This window comes from Penicillium concentricum, assembly GCF_028827145.1.
Source record: "Penicillium concentricum strain IBT 3081 chromosome Unknown utg000002l_segment0_segment0, whole genome shotgun sequence".
Taxonomy (NCBI): domain Eukaryota; kingdom Fungi; phylum Ascomycota; class Eurotiomycetes; order Eurotiales; family Aspergillaceae; genus Penicillium; species Penicillium concentricum.
This window is the reverse complement of record NW_026622755.1, coordinates 7,812,306-7,831,715: the sequence shown is the minus strand read 5'-3', so window position 1 is coordinate 7,831,715 and position 19,410 is coordinate 7,812,306. Positions and strand designations below refer to the sequence as shown.

At 51.3% G+C, this 19,410-nt stretch overlaps 9 protein-coding genes across 9 annotated transcripts; 5 read left to right on the top strand and 4 right to left on the bottom strand.

Annotated features, from left to right (window-relative positions):
• Positions 1 to 382: 382 nt before the first annotated feature.
• On the top strand, positions 383 to 2,856 carry creB (uncharacterized protein; the record flags this gene model as incomplete). Its single annotated transcript, XM_056724435.1, has 3 exons — positions 383 to 415; positions 528 to 665; positions 730 to 2,856. 3 exons carry the CDS (start codon positions 383 to 385, stop codon positions 2,854 to 2,856), a joined length of 2,298 nt encoding a protein of 765 aa, XP_056580685.1.
• A 1,122-nt stretch (positions 2,857 to 3,978) lies between these two features.
• N7517_006704 (YOS1 family protein) lies at positions 3,979 to 4,578 on the bottom strand. Its single transcript, XM_056724434.1, has 4 exons — positions 4,502 to 4,578; positions 4,389 to 4,448; positions 4,224 to 4,334; positions 3,979 to 4,054 (listed from the first exon to the last, which is right to left on the bottom strand). Exons 1-4 carry the CDS (start codon positions 4,533 to 4,535, stop codon positions 3,999 to 4,001), a joined length of 261 nt encoding a protein of 86 aa, XP_056580684.1. The 5' UTR covers positions 4,536 to 4,578; the 3' UTR covers positions 3,979 to 3,998.
• A 41-nt stretch (positions 4,579 to 4,619) lies between these two features.
• N7517_006703 (dolichyl-P-Man:Man(7)GlcNAc(2)-PP-dolichol alpha-1,6-mannosyltransferase) lies at positions 4,620 to 6,462 on the top strand (the record flags this gene model as incomplete). Its single annotated transcript, XM_056724433.1, has 3 exons — positions 4,620 to 4,629; positions 4,683 to 4,964; positions 5,021 to 6,462. The coding sequence occupies 3 exons, from the start codon at positions 4,620 to 4,622 to the stop codon at positions 6,460 to 6,462; spliced, it is 1,734 nt and encodes a 577-aa protein (XP_056580683.1).
• Positions 6,463 to 6,644: 182 nt separating this feature from the next.
• On the bottom strand, positions 6,645 to 8,196 carry N7517_006702 (uncharacterized protein; the record flags this gene model as incomplete). The annotated part of the gene is made up of 3 exons (XM_056724432.1): positions 6,645 to 7,985; positions 8,044 to 8,103; positions 8,158 to 8,196. The coding sequence occupies 3 exons, from the start codon at positions 8,194 to 8,196 to the stop codon at positions 6,645 to 6,647; spliced, it is 1,440 nt and encodes a 479-aa protein (XP_056580682.1).
• A 322-nt stretch (positions 8,197 to 8,518) lies between these two features.
• Positions 8,519 to 9,406, top strand: N7517_006701 (uncharacterized protein; the record flags this gene model as incomplete). The annotated part of the gene is made up of 3 exons (XM_056724431.1): positions 8,519 to 8,572; positions 8,623 to 8,664; positions 8,840 to 9,406. 3 exons carry the CDS (start codon positions 8,519 to 8,521, stop codon positions 9,404 to 9,406), a joined length of 663 nt encoding a protein of 220 aa, XP_056580681.1.
• A 439-nt stretch (positions 9,407 to 9,845) lies between these two features.
• On the bottom strand, positions 9,846 to 11,728 carry N7517_006700 (CoA-acylating methylmalonate-semialdehyde dehydrogenase; the record flags this gene model as incomplete). The annotated part of the gene is made up of 3 exons (XM_056724430.1): positions 9,846 to 10,262; positions 10,321 to 10,958; positions 11,017 to 11,728. The coding sequence occupies 3 exons, from the start codon at positions 11,726 to 11,728 to the stop codon at positions 9,846 to 9,848; spliced, it is 1,767 nt and encodes a 588-aa protein (XP_056580680.1).
• Positions 11,729 to 12,352: 624 nt separating this feature from the next.
• clxA (calnexin) lies at positions 12,353 to 14,146 on the bottom strand (the record flags this gene model as incomplete). Its single annotated transcript, XM_056724429.1, has 3 exons — positions 12,353 to 13,632; positions 13,697 to 13,976; positions 14,030 to 14,146. 3 exons carry the CDS (start codon positions 14,144 to 14,146, stop codon positions 12,353 to 12,355), a joined length of 1,677 nt encoding a protein of 558 aa, XP_056580679.1.
• A 930-nt stretch (positions 14,147 to 15,076) lies between these two features.
• mde1 (methylthioribulose 1-phosphate dehydratase MDE1) lies at positions 15,077 to 15,962 on the top strand. The gene is made up of 3 exons (XM_056724428.1): positions 15,077 to 15,224; positions 15,284 to 15,759; positions 15,818 to 15,962. Exons 1-3 carry the CDS (start codon positions 15,084 to 15,086, stop codon positions 15,927 to 15,929), a joined length of 729 nt encoding a protein of 242 aa, XP_056580678.1. The 5' UTR covers positions 15,077 to 15,083; the 3' UTR covers positions 15,930 to 15,962.
• Positions 15,963 to 16,379: 417 nt separating this feature from the next.
• On the top strand, positions 16,380 to 18,402 carry N7517_006697 (sorting nexin 1; the record flags this gene model as incomplete). The annotated part of the gene is made up of 6 exons (XM_056724427.1): positions 16,380 to 16,413; positions 16,468 to 16,527; positions 16,592 to 17,076; positions 17,148 to 17,528; positions 17,580 to 18,182; positions 18,238 to 18,402. 6 exons carry the CDS (start codon positions 16,380 to 16,382, stop codon positions 18,400 to 18,402), a joined length of 1,728 nt encoding a protein of 575 aa, XP_056580677.1.
• Between the last annotated feature and the right edge of the window lie 1,008 nt (positions 18,403 to 19,410).

The window sequence follows — 19,410 nt, the reverse complement described above, 5'->3', positions numbered from 1 at the left end:
GGACCAGTACCTGCCTTAGGTCTCCACGTGGAGTAAAAGAGGCTAAGATGAATGGGGTAGGTAAAGAGATAGAGGTTTAGTTTTCTGGACGTTTCCGTTGCATTTTGTATTACTTGTTATAGGTTGTATATCTTACTATCAAATAAATTGGGTCCATTCCAGACTCTCTTTTAATCTATTTTCCCTCTACCCCATAACTCGGATCTCTTCATTCTCCCGTCTTCCCCCCTCTCTCATTTCCACTCCCCAGAAACCTTATGTGATCAACGTTCATTTTCCCCGGACGCGCTTCATTTCCTTCTCATCTTGCCGATCATCCATCACCTTTAAACAACTTGAACACTGAGCATCAATGCAGAGTGCCACCGACCATTAAGCCATCATGAAGCTCTTCTCCAAGGGCCACAAGAATGGGGTGAGTGACACATCCCTACATGCTCTCTCAACCTGGTAGCACAGCAGATGCTTCGAGCTCCCCGTGAGACCATTCGGATTGGGACCGCTACTGACTTGTACTCGTTGCGCAGGCTTCCAACCCCCCGGCCACGGCGCCACCCGTGAAAAAAGACCTTCAGGTACCGCAGATTTCACCGCTAGAAAAGAGGTTGCAGGACATGGGACCCATCCGTGAAGACGGGAGTGACAAGTTCTATGGAATGGAAAATGTAAGTCTCGGACTTCCCCGGAATTTGAATCGAGTCACTGACTGTAATCCCCGCGCGTGTCTAGTATGGAAACACTTGTTACTGCAACTCAATCCTGCAATGTCTCTACTACTCGGTTCCCTTCCGTGAAGCCGTCATTAACTACCCGCAACGCACCCCGATGGAAAGCCTCGAGGCCGCGCTCGCAAAGAACCTACGTTACCAGAACCCAAATGCACACCTCGAAGCTGAGGCACTGGCTGCCAAACAAAAGGCTTCCTCACCACCATCTGCGCGCCAGGCCGGTGTACCCCCAAATCCAAACCAGAAGCCCGAGGACAAGGAATCACCCGAATACAAGAAGAAGGTAGCACTGCAGACCCTTCCGATTTTGGAAACCAAGAACAATGCGACCAGTTACGGCATGTCCGAGTCTCTTTTCACATCGCTCAAGGACATCTTCGAATCGGTGGCAGGAAGCCAAGCGCGTATTGGTATCGTTCGCCCGCAACAGTTCCTGGACGTTCTACGACGAGAACACGAAATGTTCCGGACTGCCATGCACCAGGATGCACATGAGTTTTTGAATTTGCTCCTCAACGAGGTGGTGGCTAATGTTGAAACGGAGGCTACAAAGCAGGCCTTCACAGAGAAAGCTTTGCCACCAACAGAGAGTGCGGACTCGTTGGGAATGGTGCCATCTAGCACGGGTTCCAAGTCGCCAAATACTACGAGATGGGTTCATGAGCTGTTCGAGGGTACTCTAACGTCCGAGACCAAGTGCCTCACCTGTGAAAAGGTCTCGCAGCGAGACGAGATCTTTTTGGATTTATCGGTGGATCTCGAGCAGCATTCGTCCGTGACCTCTTGTCTTCGAAAGTTTTCGGCTGAGGAGATGCTTTGTGAGCGGAACAAGTTCCACTGCGACAACTGCGGTGGACTCCAAGAAGCGGAGAAGCGGATGAAAATCAAACGTTTGCCCCGTGTACTGGCTTTGCATTTGAAGCGTTTCAAATACACAGAAGACCTGCAGCGACTGCAGAAGTTGTTCCATCGCGTCGTTTATCCCTACCATCTTCGTCTGTTTAACACCACAGACGATGCCGAGGACCCAGATCGGCTTTATGAATTATATGCGGTGGTTGTTCACATTGGCGGAGGACCGTATCACGGCCACTACGTTGCCATTATCAAGACCGAAGACCGTGGTTGGCTGTTGTTCGACGACGAGCTTGTGGAACCAGTTGACAAAAGTTACGTGCGCAACTTCTTTGGAGATCGACCCGGATTGGCGTGTGCCTATGTCCTATTCTATCAAGAGACCACTCTGGAGGCTGTTATGCGAGAACAGGCGCAAGAGAACCAGGCCACCGCCGCAGCAGCCGAAGCAAGTGAGGCCGGAAAGTCTAATGGGTCTCCCTTCTCACCACCGTTGGCTCATGCCCAAAGTGCACCTGTGCCTCCTGAAAGCACAACCCCCTTCACTCCTCTCAGCCGAATCCCAACGGCACCCCCACTATCTACCTACCCAGAAGAACCCTCAGAGCCCCAATTAACTTCATCACGGTCCGTTCAACCGCCTCTCCCTCCGATCCCTGACGAACCAGCTCTCCCATTGAGCCCAAAGAAGAGTGATCACCAACTACGGAAGGAACGTCGGGCCATGGAGAAAGAGAAGGATAAGAACGAAAAGAATCGTCAGAAAGAGCAGGATCTGCACAACCGAGAAATGCACCGACGAGAGGCAGAGGAACTGAGAAAGGCCATCGAGGCCAGCAGGGCCGACACGGTCGACTTCGCCGAGAACGGATCACCAAGAAAGTCGAGCAGTTTCGGGTTTTTGAAACGAGGCAGTCGCAGTCTCAGTCAACGACTCGGCAAAGAAAGAGAGCCCCGACTCTCAACATCGGATCTCTCGGCAGCACCGCTTCTTCCCGAGGTTGTGCCAGAAGCGCCACTCAAAGAGGCAGAACCGGCCCAGCCATTCACCAAACCAGTTCAGCCGATTAAACCAATCCACCAGGCTCAGCCAGTTCAGTCCCCGGTTTCTTCCCCGAGGGATTTCCCACCTATCTCCAACCCTAAACAACCCAAGCAGCCCATCCAACCTATCCGGGCCCCTGAGCCCTTGGCTAAAGACCAACACACCAGCCATACAAAGCCCGGCCATACCCCTCGGTGGAGGTCTTTCAGTTTCAAGAAAGTGTCCTAATCTACAATCAGTGTTTCTTTCAGACAGCACTTGCTTTCGCTTTTCATCTTACATCTTCAGCCCGACTTTCCCGGAGATACCCCTATCATCTTGCACATATGAGCGCAAATTTTGCTTCTGCACATAGCTTCCTTTAATGGATGTACTATCATGTTCTTATGATCTGCGCTTCTCCATCTTCCCATTCTCCTGTGGAGAACCTCGCTCTCAACCGGGGTATTCCCACAGCTATGTCTTTCTAGACTCTGTTGGATCTCAGATCCCACCGGTTGTGTTTTACTCTCTTTGCTTTTTTCTTGCTATTTGATTTGTATTTTTTCTTGCTATCATCGCTTTTCACCACTGCCACCTTTTGATCATGTACAACGGTGGATACATACACTGACAGGGCCGAAACCTGGCAGGTTTACGAAAAGAGGCGTATTGGGTTTGCTATCTTTTGCTGTCTTTTGCTAACAAGCGTGGGTCCTCTGTCGGATTTGGCGTTTGGACTATTTTATCTCATTTTAAGTCTTGAGCGAATCTTCTCTTTTTTTGGCATGTGTTCAGTTCGTTCCTCTTCACTTCTACGTACATGCGGTGATTCGACTTTACTGTCTCGGCCATCTTAGATATACTTGTCGAAAGACTGATCACCAACCCGAATAAGAGAACAAATCCAAGATACAGGTTTGCTATGCAATTACCCAACATCACTCCCCAGACTCCTAATATCATGTAAACCACGTCTCGATCATGTGTCCATTGCGCTTCTAGCTTTTTGGTGGGTATATAGGTTACAGGCCAGAAGTAATCCCAACGAGCTCGAGAAAAAGATGGGCTATTCGCTGCACGCCACCATGATTCTTGTACTTCACCCAGCGCAACATAGAGTAAACGCCTGGCAGCGGTGTTCCGGTCCTATTACACATAACCCCGGTTCCACTCCTCTGCCCCCAGTATGCTCCTTGCTCGTGTGGATCGTGCCGCGTTTCTCGCTTAGGCGTCATTAATGATATAGAGGTTTTCATTGTGAATGGCTCGTCGGAGGGGAGGTCACAGCGCAGCTATGTAGGTTGGCAATAGGGTAGCTAAGAGCTTGGTCGCAACGGATCCGTGAGGGAATTCTCTCGACGCGTGGAGGAAATAGCGAGAAAGCAGATTTAACCAAGAATCAGCTCGTAGACAATGATGACCGTGTTGATGACGATAAGGGGTACTGGATTGGGGATGTGTTAGCTATTCCGTCGGGCCATGGCTGGAGTGTCTTGCTTCATGAAAGCAGGATAGGGCGGCTTGGGGCTTATTCGAGGTTGAAGGCTATTCCTCAAATCCAAGATACAAGACTGAGCTGCTTATATTGGCCTGTGGGGGGTTGGGAAACGTACTCCGCATCACAGTCCGCACACTGGCGATCAGGTTGACGGTCTTGGCTTTCACGCTTGTGCTATCGTATGTCGCGCCGAAACCCGGTTCGGCTTGTGTGCGACCCCATCCAACTGTAGGCTTTCGTTAGGTTCTTATCTTCTGAGTGTAGCTGGGGAGGGACATACCGCGAGCTAGGAAGCGGTCTTCGGAGAGGACGGCGATCGCATTGATGATGAGGACGATGACTGGGAAGCAGGATATTAGTATAAGCTGAACAATGAGGATATGTAGTACTTACCGTAAAACAGCTTCCCAAGACCGAAGAAAAACATCTTTGCGGGTTGGGGAAGATGTTAAAGGTGAAGTGCGGGAGGCGCCAGATCTCCGGATTAACACTCTTCTCGGATGCAGTCACCATGGGATATGGTTCGTTCACTTCTATATAAGAACACCAGCAGATACTAATTGTTTTTCTATAGCATTTGCGATTCTCACTCTTCTCTTCCCGGCCTTGATCCTCCTCCATCTTTTCGTTGCTCCGTACACCAAAGTGGAGGAGTCGTTCCATGTCCAGGCCGTACATGATATCTTGGCTAACGGGCTACCAAATGGATTCAATGACCTGAACCTGAACCGCGCCGATTATGATCATTTCTCTTTCCCCGGGGCTGTTCCCCGGAGCGCTGTTGGCGCTGCGGTGCTCGCTATGCTCTCGAAGCCCGTGATCTTGTTGAATGAGGGGATCAACCGACAGATATTAGGTACGGCATAGGTTTATACAGCTATACGTTCAACCTAAGCTAACACCGGAATGCAGCTCGCGCTATCCTGGGCCTACTCAATGCCTCCTCTCTAGCAGTCTATGCAAGAGGCCTGCGCCGTAGCTTCGGCCAGCCAGCAGCTATCTGGTATATCCTACTCCAAGCAAGCCAGTTCCACATGATATTCTACGCCTCAAGGCCACTATCAAACATGTTCGCCTTCAGCATCACAACACTAGCAATGTGTCTACTCCTCCCAACCCCTGCTCCAACATCCCAACACCAAAAACAAAACAGTCTTGCACTCGCCCTCCTCACCACCGCAGGGGTAGTCTTCCGCTCCGAACTAGCCCTCCTGGTCGGAACCCAGACTCTCTTCCTCCTAGCAACAAAACGAATCAGTCTTAAACACACCATAATAGCAGGCCTAATAGGCCTCACAACCGGCCTAACCCTCACAATCTACCTCGACAGCACCTTCTGGCAAAGCTTCCCCCTCTGGCCCGAATTCGAAGCCTTCCGCTTCAACGTCCTGGCAGGCCAATCCTCAGAATGGGGCACAGATCCATGGCCATTCTATTTCCACAACGCCCTTCCCCGCCTCCTCTTCAATCCCCTAATCTACCTCCTCGCCATCCCCGTCGCCCTACGCCAACCAGCAACCCGATCCCCAGCCCTGGCACTTCTAATCCCGGCGCTTTCTTTCGTCGCGCTTTACAGCTTCCAGCCACACAAGGAATGGCGCTTCATTGTTTACATTGTCCCATCCTTAACGGCTGCAGCTGCCCTCGGCGCTGCGTATCTCTGGACGCATCGCTCGCGCTCTCTCTTCGCTCGTCTGGCGACACGCGCTCTGGCTATCTCCACTCTCGTTGTATTCTGTCTGTCGAATTTTGTACTCCTTCCTGCGTCTGCGGCGAATTATCCTGGTGGTCAGGCTATGGATGCTATGCATTATCAACACGGTATTCATGATGCGGAGTTGCATTCTGATAGAACCAGCTCTACTGTCAATGTCTATCTGGGTAACCTCGCCTGCCAAACGGGTGTAACGCGCTTCTTGCAACAACCGCCTTCGTTGGGGTGGGTATATGACAAAACTGAAGACAAGGCTGTTAAATCCACTAGTGGGTTCTGGGATCGGTTTGATTATGTTGTTGTCGAGGCGGATGAGGAGGTTGGGTTTATGGATGCTGATGAGACGAGTCTGCGGCATGCGCTCCCTTCTTCCGATTGGGAGAGGGTGCATGTAGTAGATTCTTTTGCGGGGATTTCGGTTTTGAAGCCTGGGACTCCTGCTAAGGGCATTGCAGAGCGGCGTGTTATTGGTGCTGTTGCGGGTGCGCGTGCTGTTGAGTTGTTTGAGGGTCTGCGCGAGTATGTGAGAGATTCTTTGTTGCGTGGGTGGTGGGTTGAGGTTAAGATGAGACCGAGGGTTCAAGTGTTGAGGCGAGTGAGGGAGGTGTATAATCTTAGTACAGAATTGGGTAGATTTTAGTATCTCTACACTTATGTTGTAGTATGAAGTGTCATAAAAACCAAGGCCATCTGGTATGGAACTGATATTAACAATTGAAAATAACTACAATATGCCCTCAACATTCGACAAGTACATGCAACTGGGTATTATTCATCAAACCTCTGCCGCGGAGCAGATCAAAAAAGTAGACAGAAATGGATTTACAGTGTCGAGGGACCTTCCAGACGCGCCAGACGAGATTCCAAGTCACGCACCCAGGGCTCGACAGTCTCCACATTAGAGCGAAGAGCAGCTTCGCCCTGTTGCATCTTCTCTTCGACGGTCGTCAGACCTTCACGCCACTGCTCGATCTCCGACGCCATCTCGGCGTGGCGCTTTTCGAGCTCGTTGAGCGAGTCCGCGGCGTGGGCTGCGCCGGCGTGGCAGGCGCGCAGGGAGCGCAGACGCTCGAGGACGCTGGGGAGCAGGGGGTGCAGGGACTGGATGGTTGGGAGGGTTGTGTAGAGGGCTTGGATTTTGGCGGCGTGGTCGTCGTCGGTTGATACTTCTAGTGCGGGGACGACGTCGGCGTCTGAACTTGCTAGACGGGCGTTGTGAACGGCCTTTGCGGCTTCAAAGGCTTTTCTGCGGGCTGCGGTCAGTGCCTCGGCGTCGGTGGTTAACTTTCGGACTCGGGTGGAGAGAGCTTCCAGGTGTGGGGTTGTCATTCCTGGTGCGGCGTTGGGTACTCCTGGCACTGCGGATGTTGGGTTTGTGCCAACGAGAAGGCCGGTGAGTGCTGAGAGGCGGGAGGTGAGTTGGTCCAGAGCTGGGAGGACTGGGTGTGACGTTGACTCGTTGATGCCGTCGGCGACGAAGGGGTTGGATGAGCTTGAGATGCCGATGGAGCTTTCCAGAAGCGCTAGGCGACTGTCGAATGCGGCTGCGTGAGAGAGGATCCCCGCCGAAGAGGCAGTTGGGGCCGCCGGCACTGTGGAGACTGCCTTTGATGCATCTTCGGAGGATTGTGTCTTTGCGTCTGTAGCAGAGCGAATCTGAGGTGTAAGCTTCTGAGACAGCAAAGCCGCAGCCGAGTGCGATGAGCTCGCCGCGCCTCGCGAGGCGTGCAGGTTGTCCAGAGCGCGGCTCAGCTCTGCAACGCCGTCGCCTAGGTTTTCTCCTGACTTTCCAGCTGCAGCACCCTGCGACGATCCATTTCCAGACTCTCCGCCGTCGTTTTTATTGGCCATTTCCACCTTGAGATCTTCGACCTCCCTCCGCAGCCGCGCGAGCCTCCGATCAAGCGACTCGTCCTCGCTATCACTCAGGTCGCCGACCTCCTCTGCCCCGTCCTCGCGTCTCCGCCGACGGCGACGACTCATACTCTTGCTCCGGTAAGCCTGGCGCTTCTGGGAAATGCTATCTGAGAAATTGACATCGCGGGCATCCACGGCCGCGCCCATGAAGTGCATACGCGCCTGGTCCGGGTTGACACCTTCGCGGTCGATATCGGAGTTTGAGCCTGCATCATCATGGTCGGAGTCTGTGCGGATGGTGGCAGTCTGGACAGGGTCAGTGGTTAGGCCCGGTGACGTCTCTTTGTGGAATTGGCGGACTCACGGGCAAGGTGGATGCTTCGTCGGTCAAGTCGGGGGTTTCATAGATATCTGGGGATGGGTCCTGGGTCACAGTCAGTGGATATTGGAGTGGATATTAACAGCTAGCGTTGCTCACCAGGTCAGGAAGACCGGCATATTTCTTATTGAAAGACATGATTGGATTGAAGCTCTCTAAGTATAGTAAACACCTCCGAGGCCGAACTCTCGGGGCTTAATCACATGTACAGTCAGCAGGTCATGTGACCTCGAGCCTCGGATTCAGGAACGAACACATGCAATTGACGCAATTGGACTTTGAAGTTCATTTGACCAAGACAACTATATATATTAAGTGACATCGCTTGAAAGTTCTTGTCTTTTCCCCCTTCTACCCCAGTTCAACTTTCTCTTTAATTGATCAAATCTTCAATTTTCCCCCACTATATCCCCCGCATTTCACCTTCAACTATACAACATTGTATACATCAACCTTCAAGATGGCTGCCCCTGCTGATGTTACCATCCAGAACCTGAGTGGAAAATGGGAGATGGTATGCTCAATCGCTAAATTCCTAAAGCAAAATACTCATATGTGTAACAGGACTCAACTCACTCTAACCCAACAGACCCCCTTCTGTCTTTGGTATGTAACCCTAACCTCTCCAACGTTACCCCAAATATAAAACAGCCAAGCTTCATCCCTGTCATAATTCCCCCTCCAATCATGCATCCCCAACACAACCATAATAATCATCCCCTGCACTATACCATACATAAAACTCTATGCAACAACCCCACTAACAAAAAAAAAAAAACAGCAAGGAATGGGCTGGGTTATGCGCAAGGCACTCTCATACGCAACAGTGACAATCTACGTCAAGCAGTACGCAGACGCAGAGAACCCCACTCTCATCCACATCGACGCACAGCAAGTAATCACAGGCGGCATCCAAGGCACCAAGGAAGAGCGCAAGCTCGACTGGGAAGAGCGCGAGCACGTCGACCACATTTTCGGCAAGCTGAAGGGTCGCTCGCGCTACATCGCCGGCACCAAGAGCGAGGACGGCGCTGTGCGCCCTGCTATCGAGATCCAGACGAAGGCCGGCTCGGCTGAGGCTGATGCTAAGGTTCTGAAGTTCCTGACTGGAGAGACTCTTATTGATGGGTCGAAGAGTGAGGGGTTCCTTGCTGAGGAGGGCGAGGGTGCGTTTTTGCACAGCTGGGTTGTGAATGAGGAGAATGGGTGGACTGCTGAGCAGGTTTGGGGATTTGAGACTGTTGATGGAGAGAGACGTCATACTCGTCGCATTGTTATTTCTAAGGGTGGGAAGGTTGCTACTGGTAGACTTGTCTATGCTTTCAAGGAGCGCAAGACTGAGGAGTAAGATGTTACTCGTGTGTTGATAGGTTTTGTATTTTTCTTAGGGTTTCGGTTTTTTAGTTTGCTATGAACTATAAGTCAATATACATGTAGCATTCAACCCTGCCAATTTACTATGATTGATGATAATATGTATTTAAGGAAGTGTTGACTTTGATCATAGACATGCTATAACCGAGCTCGTAGAATGATGAAGGACGGGGATTTTGAGATTGTTTCATTTCCAAGAATCGATATCATTAAAATGCTGCATGCACTGTCCAATCTGGTTATCCATGTTAATATCCATGAATGATGTGACATAAAACAAAGCATGGGGTTCAGATACATTCATTGAGATCCATGAGGTGTGTATTTTGTTTAACAAAAAAAGACAAATTTTACCATGCGAATGATAGGCTAAAAGAAAATCAAGAAAGCAAGAGAGACAGATACCAAGATATTTAGGAGTGAGTGGGCATCACCACGGTAGCCTTGTTGCTGATCGCATCCTCGCTCTTCCAGAAGCTAGTCACAGTCTTCTGCTGGGTATAGAACTGCAAGCCGGGCTTGCCGTAGAAAGTGTTGGCACCACCACCGGCAATACTCTTCTTGTTGCCGGTGAAAGAGAACATGGGAAGAGGGACGGGAATGGGCACGTTGATACCGAGCTGGCCAGCCTCGCATTCCTTCTGGAACTTGGAGGCCGTCGAGCCGGAGCGGGTGAATATGGCGGCACCATTGCCGTATTCGTTGGCGTTGATCGTCTCGATAGCTTCGTCAAGGGTCTCGACATTAAGGCACACGAGAACGGGGCCGAAGATCTCCTCCTTGTAGCACTTCATATCGGGGGTGACATTGGTGATGATGGTTGGGCCAACCTGTAAAGGTATAATTAGTTCGAGTTACATAGTAGAGTGTGTTCTGTGGTTGACTTACAAAGTTACCGTTGGGGTAGTTCTCGGGCTTGAAGCCACGGCCATCCAGCATAATGGTCGCACCCTCTTCCTCGGCGCTAGTAATCAAGTCCTCAATACGCTTCTTGCTCTCGGGACTAATCACAGGGCCGAGGTCAGCACCCTCCTCAAAGCCACCGTTCACGATCAAGGCCTTAGCCCGCTCGGCGATCTCAGGCAACCACTCCTTGGTCTCGCCAACCATAACGCAGGTGCTCAATGCCATGCAGCGCTGACCAGCAGCACCAAATGCAGCACCGACAATGGCGTTAAGAGCATGGTTCTTGTTGGCGTCAGGCAGGACGGCGGCATGGTTCTTAGCACCCAGGTTGGCTTGCACGCGCTTGCCATTGGCAGAGCCACGGCTGTAGATGTATTCGCCAGCACGGTTGCTACCAACAAAGCTGATAGCCTTGATGGCAGGCGCGTCAAGGATGAAGTCCACAGTGGGAGCGGCGCCGTGAATGATGTTAATCACACCCGGTGGGAAACCGGCCTCCTTGGCAAGCTCGGCAAGGATCATAGCAGCACCGGGGTCCCGCTCGGATGGCTTCATGACCAAGCAGTTGCCAGTCACAGTAGCGACGGGAATAGACCAAAGGGGAATCATGGCAGGGAAGTCTTGGTGACAATTAGCATCTATGTGGAGGGGTTGAAAGTGTTGATAGAAGCAACTTACTGAAGGGGCAAATAGCGGCCACGACACCGAGTGGCTCGCGGTAGCTTCTTGTCTCCATATCCTTGGCCACCTCCAAAACCTCGCCGGTCATCTGGGTAGTGATACCGCAGGCAGTCTCGGCAACCTGAAGGCCACGGAGAACATCACCCTTGGCATCGGCGAAAGTCTTACCCTGCTCAAGGGTAATGGACGCAGCCAATCGGTCCCAGTGGGTACGGATGAGGTTGGTAAACTTGAAGATAATTTGCTGTCTGGCCATAATGCTGGTAGCCCTCCAAGCGGGGAAGGCCTTCTCGGCCGACTCCACAGCGGCCTTCAGCTCCGCATCTGTGCTCTGGGGCACACGGGTAACCAGGTTGTTTGTGGCAGGATCATGGAGATCAATCCATTTGGTTGCCTTTGATGACACAAACTCATTGTCAATGAAGTTAGCAGTGTCAATTGGGTTGGTGATCTTTTGGTGGCTTGTTGGGTATTCAGTAGCGGTGGAGGCGGCTGAGGTTGTTGCGGTGACGAGCCGCTGGGCTGTTGCGTGCAAGCGGCGTGTGGCAGAGAGCGATAAGGAGGGCACAACAGCTCTGCGGGAGACCAGACTGGCAAGTGAAGTAGTAGTAAGAGATCTCGATGATGCAGCTCTGGCAGTCACCGACACCGTGCGGGGAACACCGCGGAGAGCGGGGATGGAACGGGTAATGGACCGACAAGCAGCCATGATGAATTGTAGAGAGGGAAAAACAAGAATAGGAATTCAGAGATACAAGTCACAGAGAAGAGAAATATAAAAGAACAATTCGGCACCTCGGGAATCATATACCTAAGGTTACCCCAGGCCCGAGGTCAACCGCCTTAGTCATAAAGTGGGCATTCCAAGGTTCCCCACGTTGTACAAATGGGCCCCCCAGATAAGGTAAGTTCTCGGCATTTTCAGCCAATCACAAGTTAGAAAGTGACTCTCGAATCGCCGACACTGGCGTCTAATCGCGTATATTGTTTTTCCGAGTTCTCGCGTACTAGACATATTGGACGTAGTAGGCAAGTGATCAAGTCAATTAGGAAGGTACTTCCATTTTCATGCTTTACGTTACGTCTTACATATCTTACATATATTATAGGGCTAAAATATCATAAACACTCAAAGGTAATTGTTTCCGAAAAAGTGGATACCGAGTAGAAATAGAAGAAGTATACAAATCGGGCCTCCAATGTTCTTCAACATTTTGACTACATCGGCCAAGACACAAAGGGATCACTGCGGTAACTAAATGCAAATCTCTTCGCTGATTGGATTTATGGGTAAAGTTCTTTTCTGCGTATAATTGGTTTCCAATTATTGCATTTACTCGGCGGAGGATCGGGTGGTGCGCTTGGTGGCACCGCCCTTGTTGGTCTCAGTGGAAGAGCTGATAGCCTCCTCCTTCTTCTCCTTGGGAGCAGCGGCGGGCTGCTTGCCCTTCTTCTCGGTCGGGGCAGCAGGGCTGCTGGCGCTGATGGCACCCACAACGAGGAGGATCATCGTCAGGAGAAGCGCACCCAGGCCACCGGCCACCTCAGGGAGGGTCTTGGCAGCGTTGATGGGGTCTTCCTTGGCCAGCTCAACGAAGTGGTTGACCTTCTGACGGACAAAGGTGACAGGATCCTCCTGGAAGGTGACGGTGGTACCCTCATCGTTGACCTCGGGCTTGGGCTTGGTAGCCTCCTCCTCAGCCTCCTCGATGGGGAACTTGACATCGAAGGTCTCCTTGCGGAGCTTCTCAGCATCCTCAACGGAGTGACCAATGTAGACGTTGTCAAACAGAATGTCGTTCTGCATGGTCCAGATCTCGAAGCCAATAGCGCCCATGGGCTCAAGGTTGGAAGGAGTCTTGTCCTCAAAGAAAGCGGGGTTCTTGATCTTACGGGGAGCCCAGATGCCCTTGTAAGCAGGGTTGTCGATGAGAGGGGCCTCCCACTTGCCCTTGTACTCGGGGTTCTTGATCATAGGGCGGGTCCAAGTGCCACAGCCAGAGACATCGGCACACTTGGGGTTGGGGACAGTGGGGGCGAGCCAATCTCCATCCTCCTCGTCATCCCAATCCTCGGGCTTCTCAGCCTCGGGGTCGGGGATGCTGTCGGCCTCATCCTCCAGCCAGTCGGCGGGCTGAGTGGCCTCCTCATCAAGGATCTCGAAGGGAGCCTCCTCGTTCCAGTCGGCGGGCTTGGTAGCTTCGGGGTCGGCGATCTTCACCTCATCGACCCAGTCGGCGGGCTTAGAGTCCTTGGGGTCGTCAATCTCCTTCTCAGGGTTGACGGGAGGGTTGAAATCCTCGAGGAGGCTGCCCTTCTTGGCGGAGTCGCCGTTGATCAGAATCTCGAAGGTCTGATCGGGGTTGACGATCAGGGTGTAGAGGGAGGTGACCTTGTTGGTGCGGGCCACGGGAGGAGTCTTGAGGTGCTTCTCCTCGTATTCGCCGGTCTTGGGGTTCTTGTGGCGGAAGATGAAGTGAACCTTGTTAGTGGCACCGCACTTGTCGGGGCCGAACATGACGACATAGGGAGTGCCGTTGGAGAACTCCTCCTGGTGGAGCTTCTTGTTCTCCTGGAGGAGCTTAAGGTAGGCACCGCCGCAAACCAGGGAGTCTAACACAGGAGAATTCCAGTCAGCACATGAAAACGCCACCAGATATAGACAGTCATGACTCACTCTGCGGCTTAACCTCGTACTGAACGACCAAGGTCTTGCCCTTGTTGTCAATCTTCTTGGGGAACTTGGCGGAGATGGCGTGGTGAGCAGCAGCGTTCTTCACGACCAGACCCTTGTCGCCATCGATACCCTTGAAGACGGAGGGCTCCTCGACAGCCCATTCACCGACATAAGCCCACTCATCCTCGGACTTGTCGTCCTTCTTCGCGTGGGAAGGCTTCCACCGAGACTCCCAGTCGTCTGTGAATTGCTCCAGGAAGGGAGCTTTGAGGCTGGTAGGCTTGCAGGAGTTAGTAGGAGTAGAGAAGGTGTGTGTTTTTTTTAGATGCATACAGTGAAGGTAGGCTTCTCAATGACGGTGGTATCCGCAGTCTCCTCCTCCGCATGGGCGTAACCCATGAGGCTGGCGGAGGAGACCAGAGCCGATGTCAACGCAGTATTAAAGCGCATTGTAACAGATAGAAGGAATGAAAGTGGAGCACACAGCACCAAAGTGAAGAAAAGAGGAGATGTGGTTTTATAGAAAGCGGACGCTGGGGGAAGGTCCAGGTGGCCTCTTCACTAAGCTCCCCAATCGGGACTAGGGCGTGTACACGGGTTTCGATCTTGTTCTACATAGCAACATCTATATTAAGTGAGTTATTTTACTTAGTATTTGAGTAAACAATAGTATAACTATTTTCAATTACATATTAGACACTGGTAATCTATTTTATTTCATTTATTATAGCAGTCAAGTCTCGAAGGATATTGAATGCGTTGGAATCCAGGTACGGAGTACAATATCCCCCAAATGCATTGTGCAGTGTAGATCTCCCTTACTCTTTTCCCCCCGCTCAAGCCTCCATTATTAATATGAACTCTGGCCCCTGCGATAGTAGCTTTAGGAGACTGCCTAGGACTAATCATAAGTGACGCGCATGCCAACAACTTACGCGTATAGCAAATAATAATACTCGCAAGTTATCCTTGATGGTTGTGATTCGGTGCCTTAGGCCACTTGGTACCTCAGGCAGAGACTCCTCGGCAGATAGTTCGGATTTCTGTCTCCTTTCTTAGTATTTTATTTGTTATTATTTGAATTAATGTAAGAGCTATTTCAATTAGTGATCAGAAAATTCATATATTTTATCTTGTAGAATTGTCAAGTAGGGATATTAAATGTATTGAATATGTACTCCGTAGGTATGGAGTATGTTGTATGAATATTGTCTGCAGATCTCCCCAATCACTTTCTTCCCGCTCAAACGTCCATTGGTTACTCGGGACTTTCGGCGCAAAACCTATCTCACCCGGACAATAACAAAATAGGTAACTTGAAATCTTACGTCCTCTCCGGACCTTGGGATTATCTACCTTGGCCTACGCTAATCTGTCGCAGCCCATCATGTGCCCCGCAGACCAAACCGTCACAACGAACAACGACCATTTGGTCCAGTCTGAGGACCCCGAACACCCGGCCAACCTTATCCCCGAGCTCTGTCGCAAATTCTACAACTGGGGATGGGTTACCGGCACCGGAGGTGGTGTAAGCTTATACTTGCAAAGGAAAAAAAGTGCAACGGTGCCCCGCTGATGGAAAACTAGACCTCGATCCGCCAAGGTGACCACATCTTTATCGCCCCGTCTGGAGTTCAGAAGGAATTGATGAAGCCTGACAACATCTTCGTGCTCCAATGGCCCACCCCTAAGTACCCTGCCTCGGACCGCAGCTACATCCGCAAGCCCCTCAAGCTCAACCCCTCCGCTTGTACCCCACTATTCCTTACTGCCTTTGAGCAGGGTGCTGGCTGCTGCATCCACACCCACTCACAATGGGCGGTTCTAGTCACCCTGTTGGTGGAGCGGGAGAAGGGCCCCGATGCTTGCTTCGAGATCAGCAACATCGAGCAGATCAAGGGTATTCCCCGCGGCAAAGGAAAGGGCATGCTCGGGTTCTTCGATACCTTGAAGATTCCCATTATTGAAAACACCGCCTTCGAAGAGGATCTCACTAGCGGTTTGGAGGCAGCCATGAACAAGTACCCGGACACGTACGCGGTGCTTGTCCGGAGGCACGGAATGTAAGTGATAGTGACCTCCATGTGATACTGATGCGTATACTAATGCTGGTTCCTGCAGTTACGTCTGGGGTGACAACACTGCCAAGGCGAAGACTCAGTGTGAGAGTCTGGATTACATCTTCCAACTCGCTGTGGAAATGCACAAGCTGGGCCTTCCGTGGGTCAAATAGATACTGCGCGGTTTCTAATGACCTGTTTTATGCCGATGGTGGTTTAAGCTGGGAAAATCGCGGATATATTACCCCGACATTGAGAAGCTCCAATTGAAATGATGTGACGTATTGCGACATGGGACATTTAGAACAAGCTGGCCAGGGGCTGTATAGAGATTATCGGGTACTGAGTGGCATCGAGTGGACTGGACTCGTCCTAAACATAAATAAATAGCCTCCAAATTATCAAAAAGCAGTGCCAATGGCAAAGTAGTTGAAGTTAAGGAAATACCACATGGGGGTGGGATCCCGTGAGTGACTAAGGATGCGGATCGGCCTCCACTCCAACCAGCTCCCTCTCCAACTCCATACACCCTCGAAGCTCCGATTGAACCAACATTAATATTAACTTGATTCATCTTCTCGCCGTTATCACCTTCCTTTCGCTTCGATCTCATACCGGCAGCAATGGATCTCGACTCCGGAGATTCCCCGTGGGGCGGTAGGCAGTCATGATACCACAACTCGTTGAATCGCAGTCTGATGTATGATGCAGATGAGCCTTCACAGTTCAAGCCCAGCGATGGCTCCTCCAAAACCGGCACTCAGGGAGCTGGTATGTTTTATTTGGCTTATCCGCTCTTTCCACGACCTCTCACTAAGCGCACTCTACCATACAGCAGCTGCACAACCCCCCGCGTCAGACAGCTCGCCCGCTGTCCGCGTACCAGGAAGAAGGGGCCCACGAGGAACACGCAAGATCAACGCACAAGCCACTAAACTCGAGTCCGTCGATGATTCCGTCGACCCTCTCGGTCCATTGGGAGAAGCGCCCGCCGAGGCCCCCACACCCACAGATGAGGCACCGGCACCGCCTCAGAAGGAGCCGTTCGCCGGACGTGGCGCGCGACCACTCTCCTCTCCCTCCCAGGCATCTGGCGGAGTGGGGGTAGCGGACTCGGTCAATGTGGAAGAGGAGAGCGCGGTCTTCCGAGGACCCCCTCCTGTGCAACCGGCGGTGCAAGCCGATGGATCGAAAAGACAGACGCAGCCCAGCATGAGTGTGGAGCAGGCTGCGAAGCCGACTTTCCAGATCTATGTCGGAGATCCGCACAAAGTGGGAGACCTGACAAGTAGTCACATTGTTTATCAAGTTTCGACAAAGGTAATTGGACTACACGGACATGAAGCCTACGGGTTGGAAAAGAAGAAGCTGACAGTAATTGGTATGGTTAGACAACATCTAAGGCTTACCGCCAACCCGAGTTCACCGTCAGCCGTCGATACCGTGATTTCCTCTGGCTCTACAACTCCTTGCACGGCAATAACCCCGGAGTGGTTGTTGCGCCTCCGCCCGAGAAGCAAGCAGTTGGTCGGTTCGATACTAACTTTGTAGAGTCGAGGAGAGCTGCTTTGGAAAGAATGCTTAACAAGATTGCCGGCCATCCTATTCTTCAACATGATGGCGATCTAAAAATCTTCCTAGAGAGTGAAGCTTTCACCGTTGATGTTAAGAATAAGGAAAACCGAGAGCCCGATATTGGCCCAAGCAAGGGAATGCTGAGCTCCTTTGGTATTTCCGTTGGTGGAGGAAGCAAGTTTGTGGAACACGACGATGTAAGTGAAAAGTTTCTGATACATCGGTCTTCCCTACTCACATATAGATAGTGGTTCCACGACCGAAAAGTCTATTTGGACGCATTGGAGAACCAGCTGAAGGCTCTATTGAAATCAATGGACACCGTGGTTCTGCAACGAAAGGGACTGGCCGAGGCCGCAGGCGACTTTTCGAGCTCATTGCATGCCTTATCTGCTGTCGAGCTGTCTCCCGCCCTCTCCTATCCATTGGAAGGCTTGTCAGAACTTCAATTGCGCATTCGGGAACTTTATGACCGACAGGCACAGCAGGATGTTCTGACGCTTGGAATCACGATCGATGAATATATCCGTTTAATTGGAAGTGTCAAGATGGCTTTCACACAGCGACAAAAGGCCTTCCATACCTGGCATGCAGCAGAGTCCGACCTACAGAAGCGCAAGAATACCCAAGACAAGCTACTCCGCCAGGGCAAGACTCAGCAAGACCGCTTGAACCAAGCCAACGCCGACGTTGCAGATGCAGAGCGTAAAGTCCACCAAACGCGGCTGCTTTTCGAGGATATGGGCCGACTTATGCGGAGCGAGCTACAACGGTTCGAGAAGGAGAAGGTGGAGGACTTCAAGTCTGGTGTGGAAACATTCCTTGAAAGTGCAGTTGAAGCTCAGAAAGAGGTAAGTCCTTTCCAACTCTTGCAGGTTTATCCCATCCCACTAACCCCAAATACAGCTGATCGAACTCTGGGAGACATTCCTCCTGCGTCTAGATGCTGGCGAGGAAGGACTTCCATATTATGTACCACCCGGGGAGGGCGATGCATCAGCTCCCGCAGAGCCCACACCCACAGGGTCAGGCCCGGAATCGGGGTCAGTGGCCACTGAGGATGGCGCTTGATATCCCTCCTATTCCGGATGCTTTTTCACAACCCCGAAACTAGCGCCGGTTTATCTCGTCTTGGTTTGTATTCATTATTGGACAACCCTCCAGGGCTTTCGCGATGTTTGTTTATGTCATGCTGCAACTGATGATGATCCTCAGCAAGCTGATAAGCTTTGTGTTTTTCTATTTCCGCTTCATTCCGAATACCACTGTTCGCGTACTGTAGCAAATAAATTCATTATCTGCCTAGTCAGTTATACTGTCCTGTATCCATACATCTTCCTCTAGCCCTGGATCGATACTTGGCATACCTAGCATAGACCACTCCCATCAAGCAGCGGAATATCCGCGAGCATAGTACTTTGTGGGCTGGGTCGAATGTTTCTGAGGTGAGGTGATGGATGGAGCGAAAGTTTTCATCATTATTATTATTATCATCATATCACTATCTTCCTAGGATCTGGACCGTTTGCCATCCTCCATGATTCCACGACATTCAATAATATGAACGGTTACGCGTAAGGCGGGAGGGCCTTGACTTAAGAAGATGTCGCAGAGGGAAGTACAATCCTCGAAATCAGTATAACCTATCCAGGCATTCCTAGCTTATCTCTTACAGCTCCATGTGATCGTCGTCACGTCCCGTTCATTGCCGTCCCCGTGGGTTCAAAAATGGCTTGGTATGCACCTCCAGATGTGACTTGTTATGCAACATGACGCCAAATGCCTCCACAAGAACGCGAGGTCCGATTGTAGCTGGATCGATGAACCGGATCCCAGAAGTGTCGGTGTGGTAGAAGTACGACCGCAAATTGACCATAAGAGCAAAAGAAAAACGCAAACTACCGAATTCTATCGCATACACATATTGTAATTGATGATTTTCTGTCGGTAACAGCATCTCTAAGCTAGGGCCCGGAGTAACGGGTAAGCGAAAGGGACATTCTGTTCCCCTGAACGAGGTGTTTTCCGTTTTCCCTGGTATGCCTTTTTTTATAGGTTTTTCTATATGATACTTATCCC

Coding starts and splice junctions, on each gene's coding strand:
- N7517_006704 (XM_056724434.1), bottom strand. CDS start 4,535: ATGTTTTTCTTCGGTCTTGGGAAGCTGTTTTACG. Junction 4,335..4,388: donor AGACCGCTTCCTAGCTCGCG/GTATGTCCCTCC, acceptor GAAAGCCTACAG/TTGGATGGGGTCGCACACAA. Junction 4,055..4,223: donor TGTGCGGACTGTGATGCGGA/GTACGTTTCCCA, acceptor TCCCCAATCCAG/TACCCCTTATCGTCATCAAC.
- mde1 (XM_056724428.1), top strand. CDS start 15,084: ATGTGCCCCGCAGACCAAACCGTCACAACGAACAACGACCATTTGGTC. Junction 15,225..15,283: donor TTACCGGCACCGGAGGTGGT/GTAAGCTTATAC, acceptor ATGGAAAACTAG/ACCTCGATCCGCCAAGGTGA. Junction 15,760..15,817: donor CTTGTCCGGAGGCACGGAAT/GTAAGTGATAGT, acceptor TGGTTCCTGCAG/TTACGTCTGGGGTGACAACA.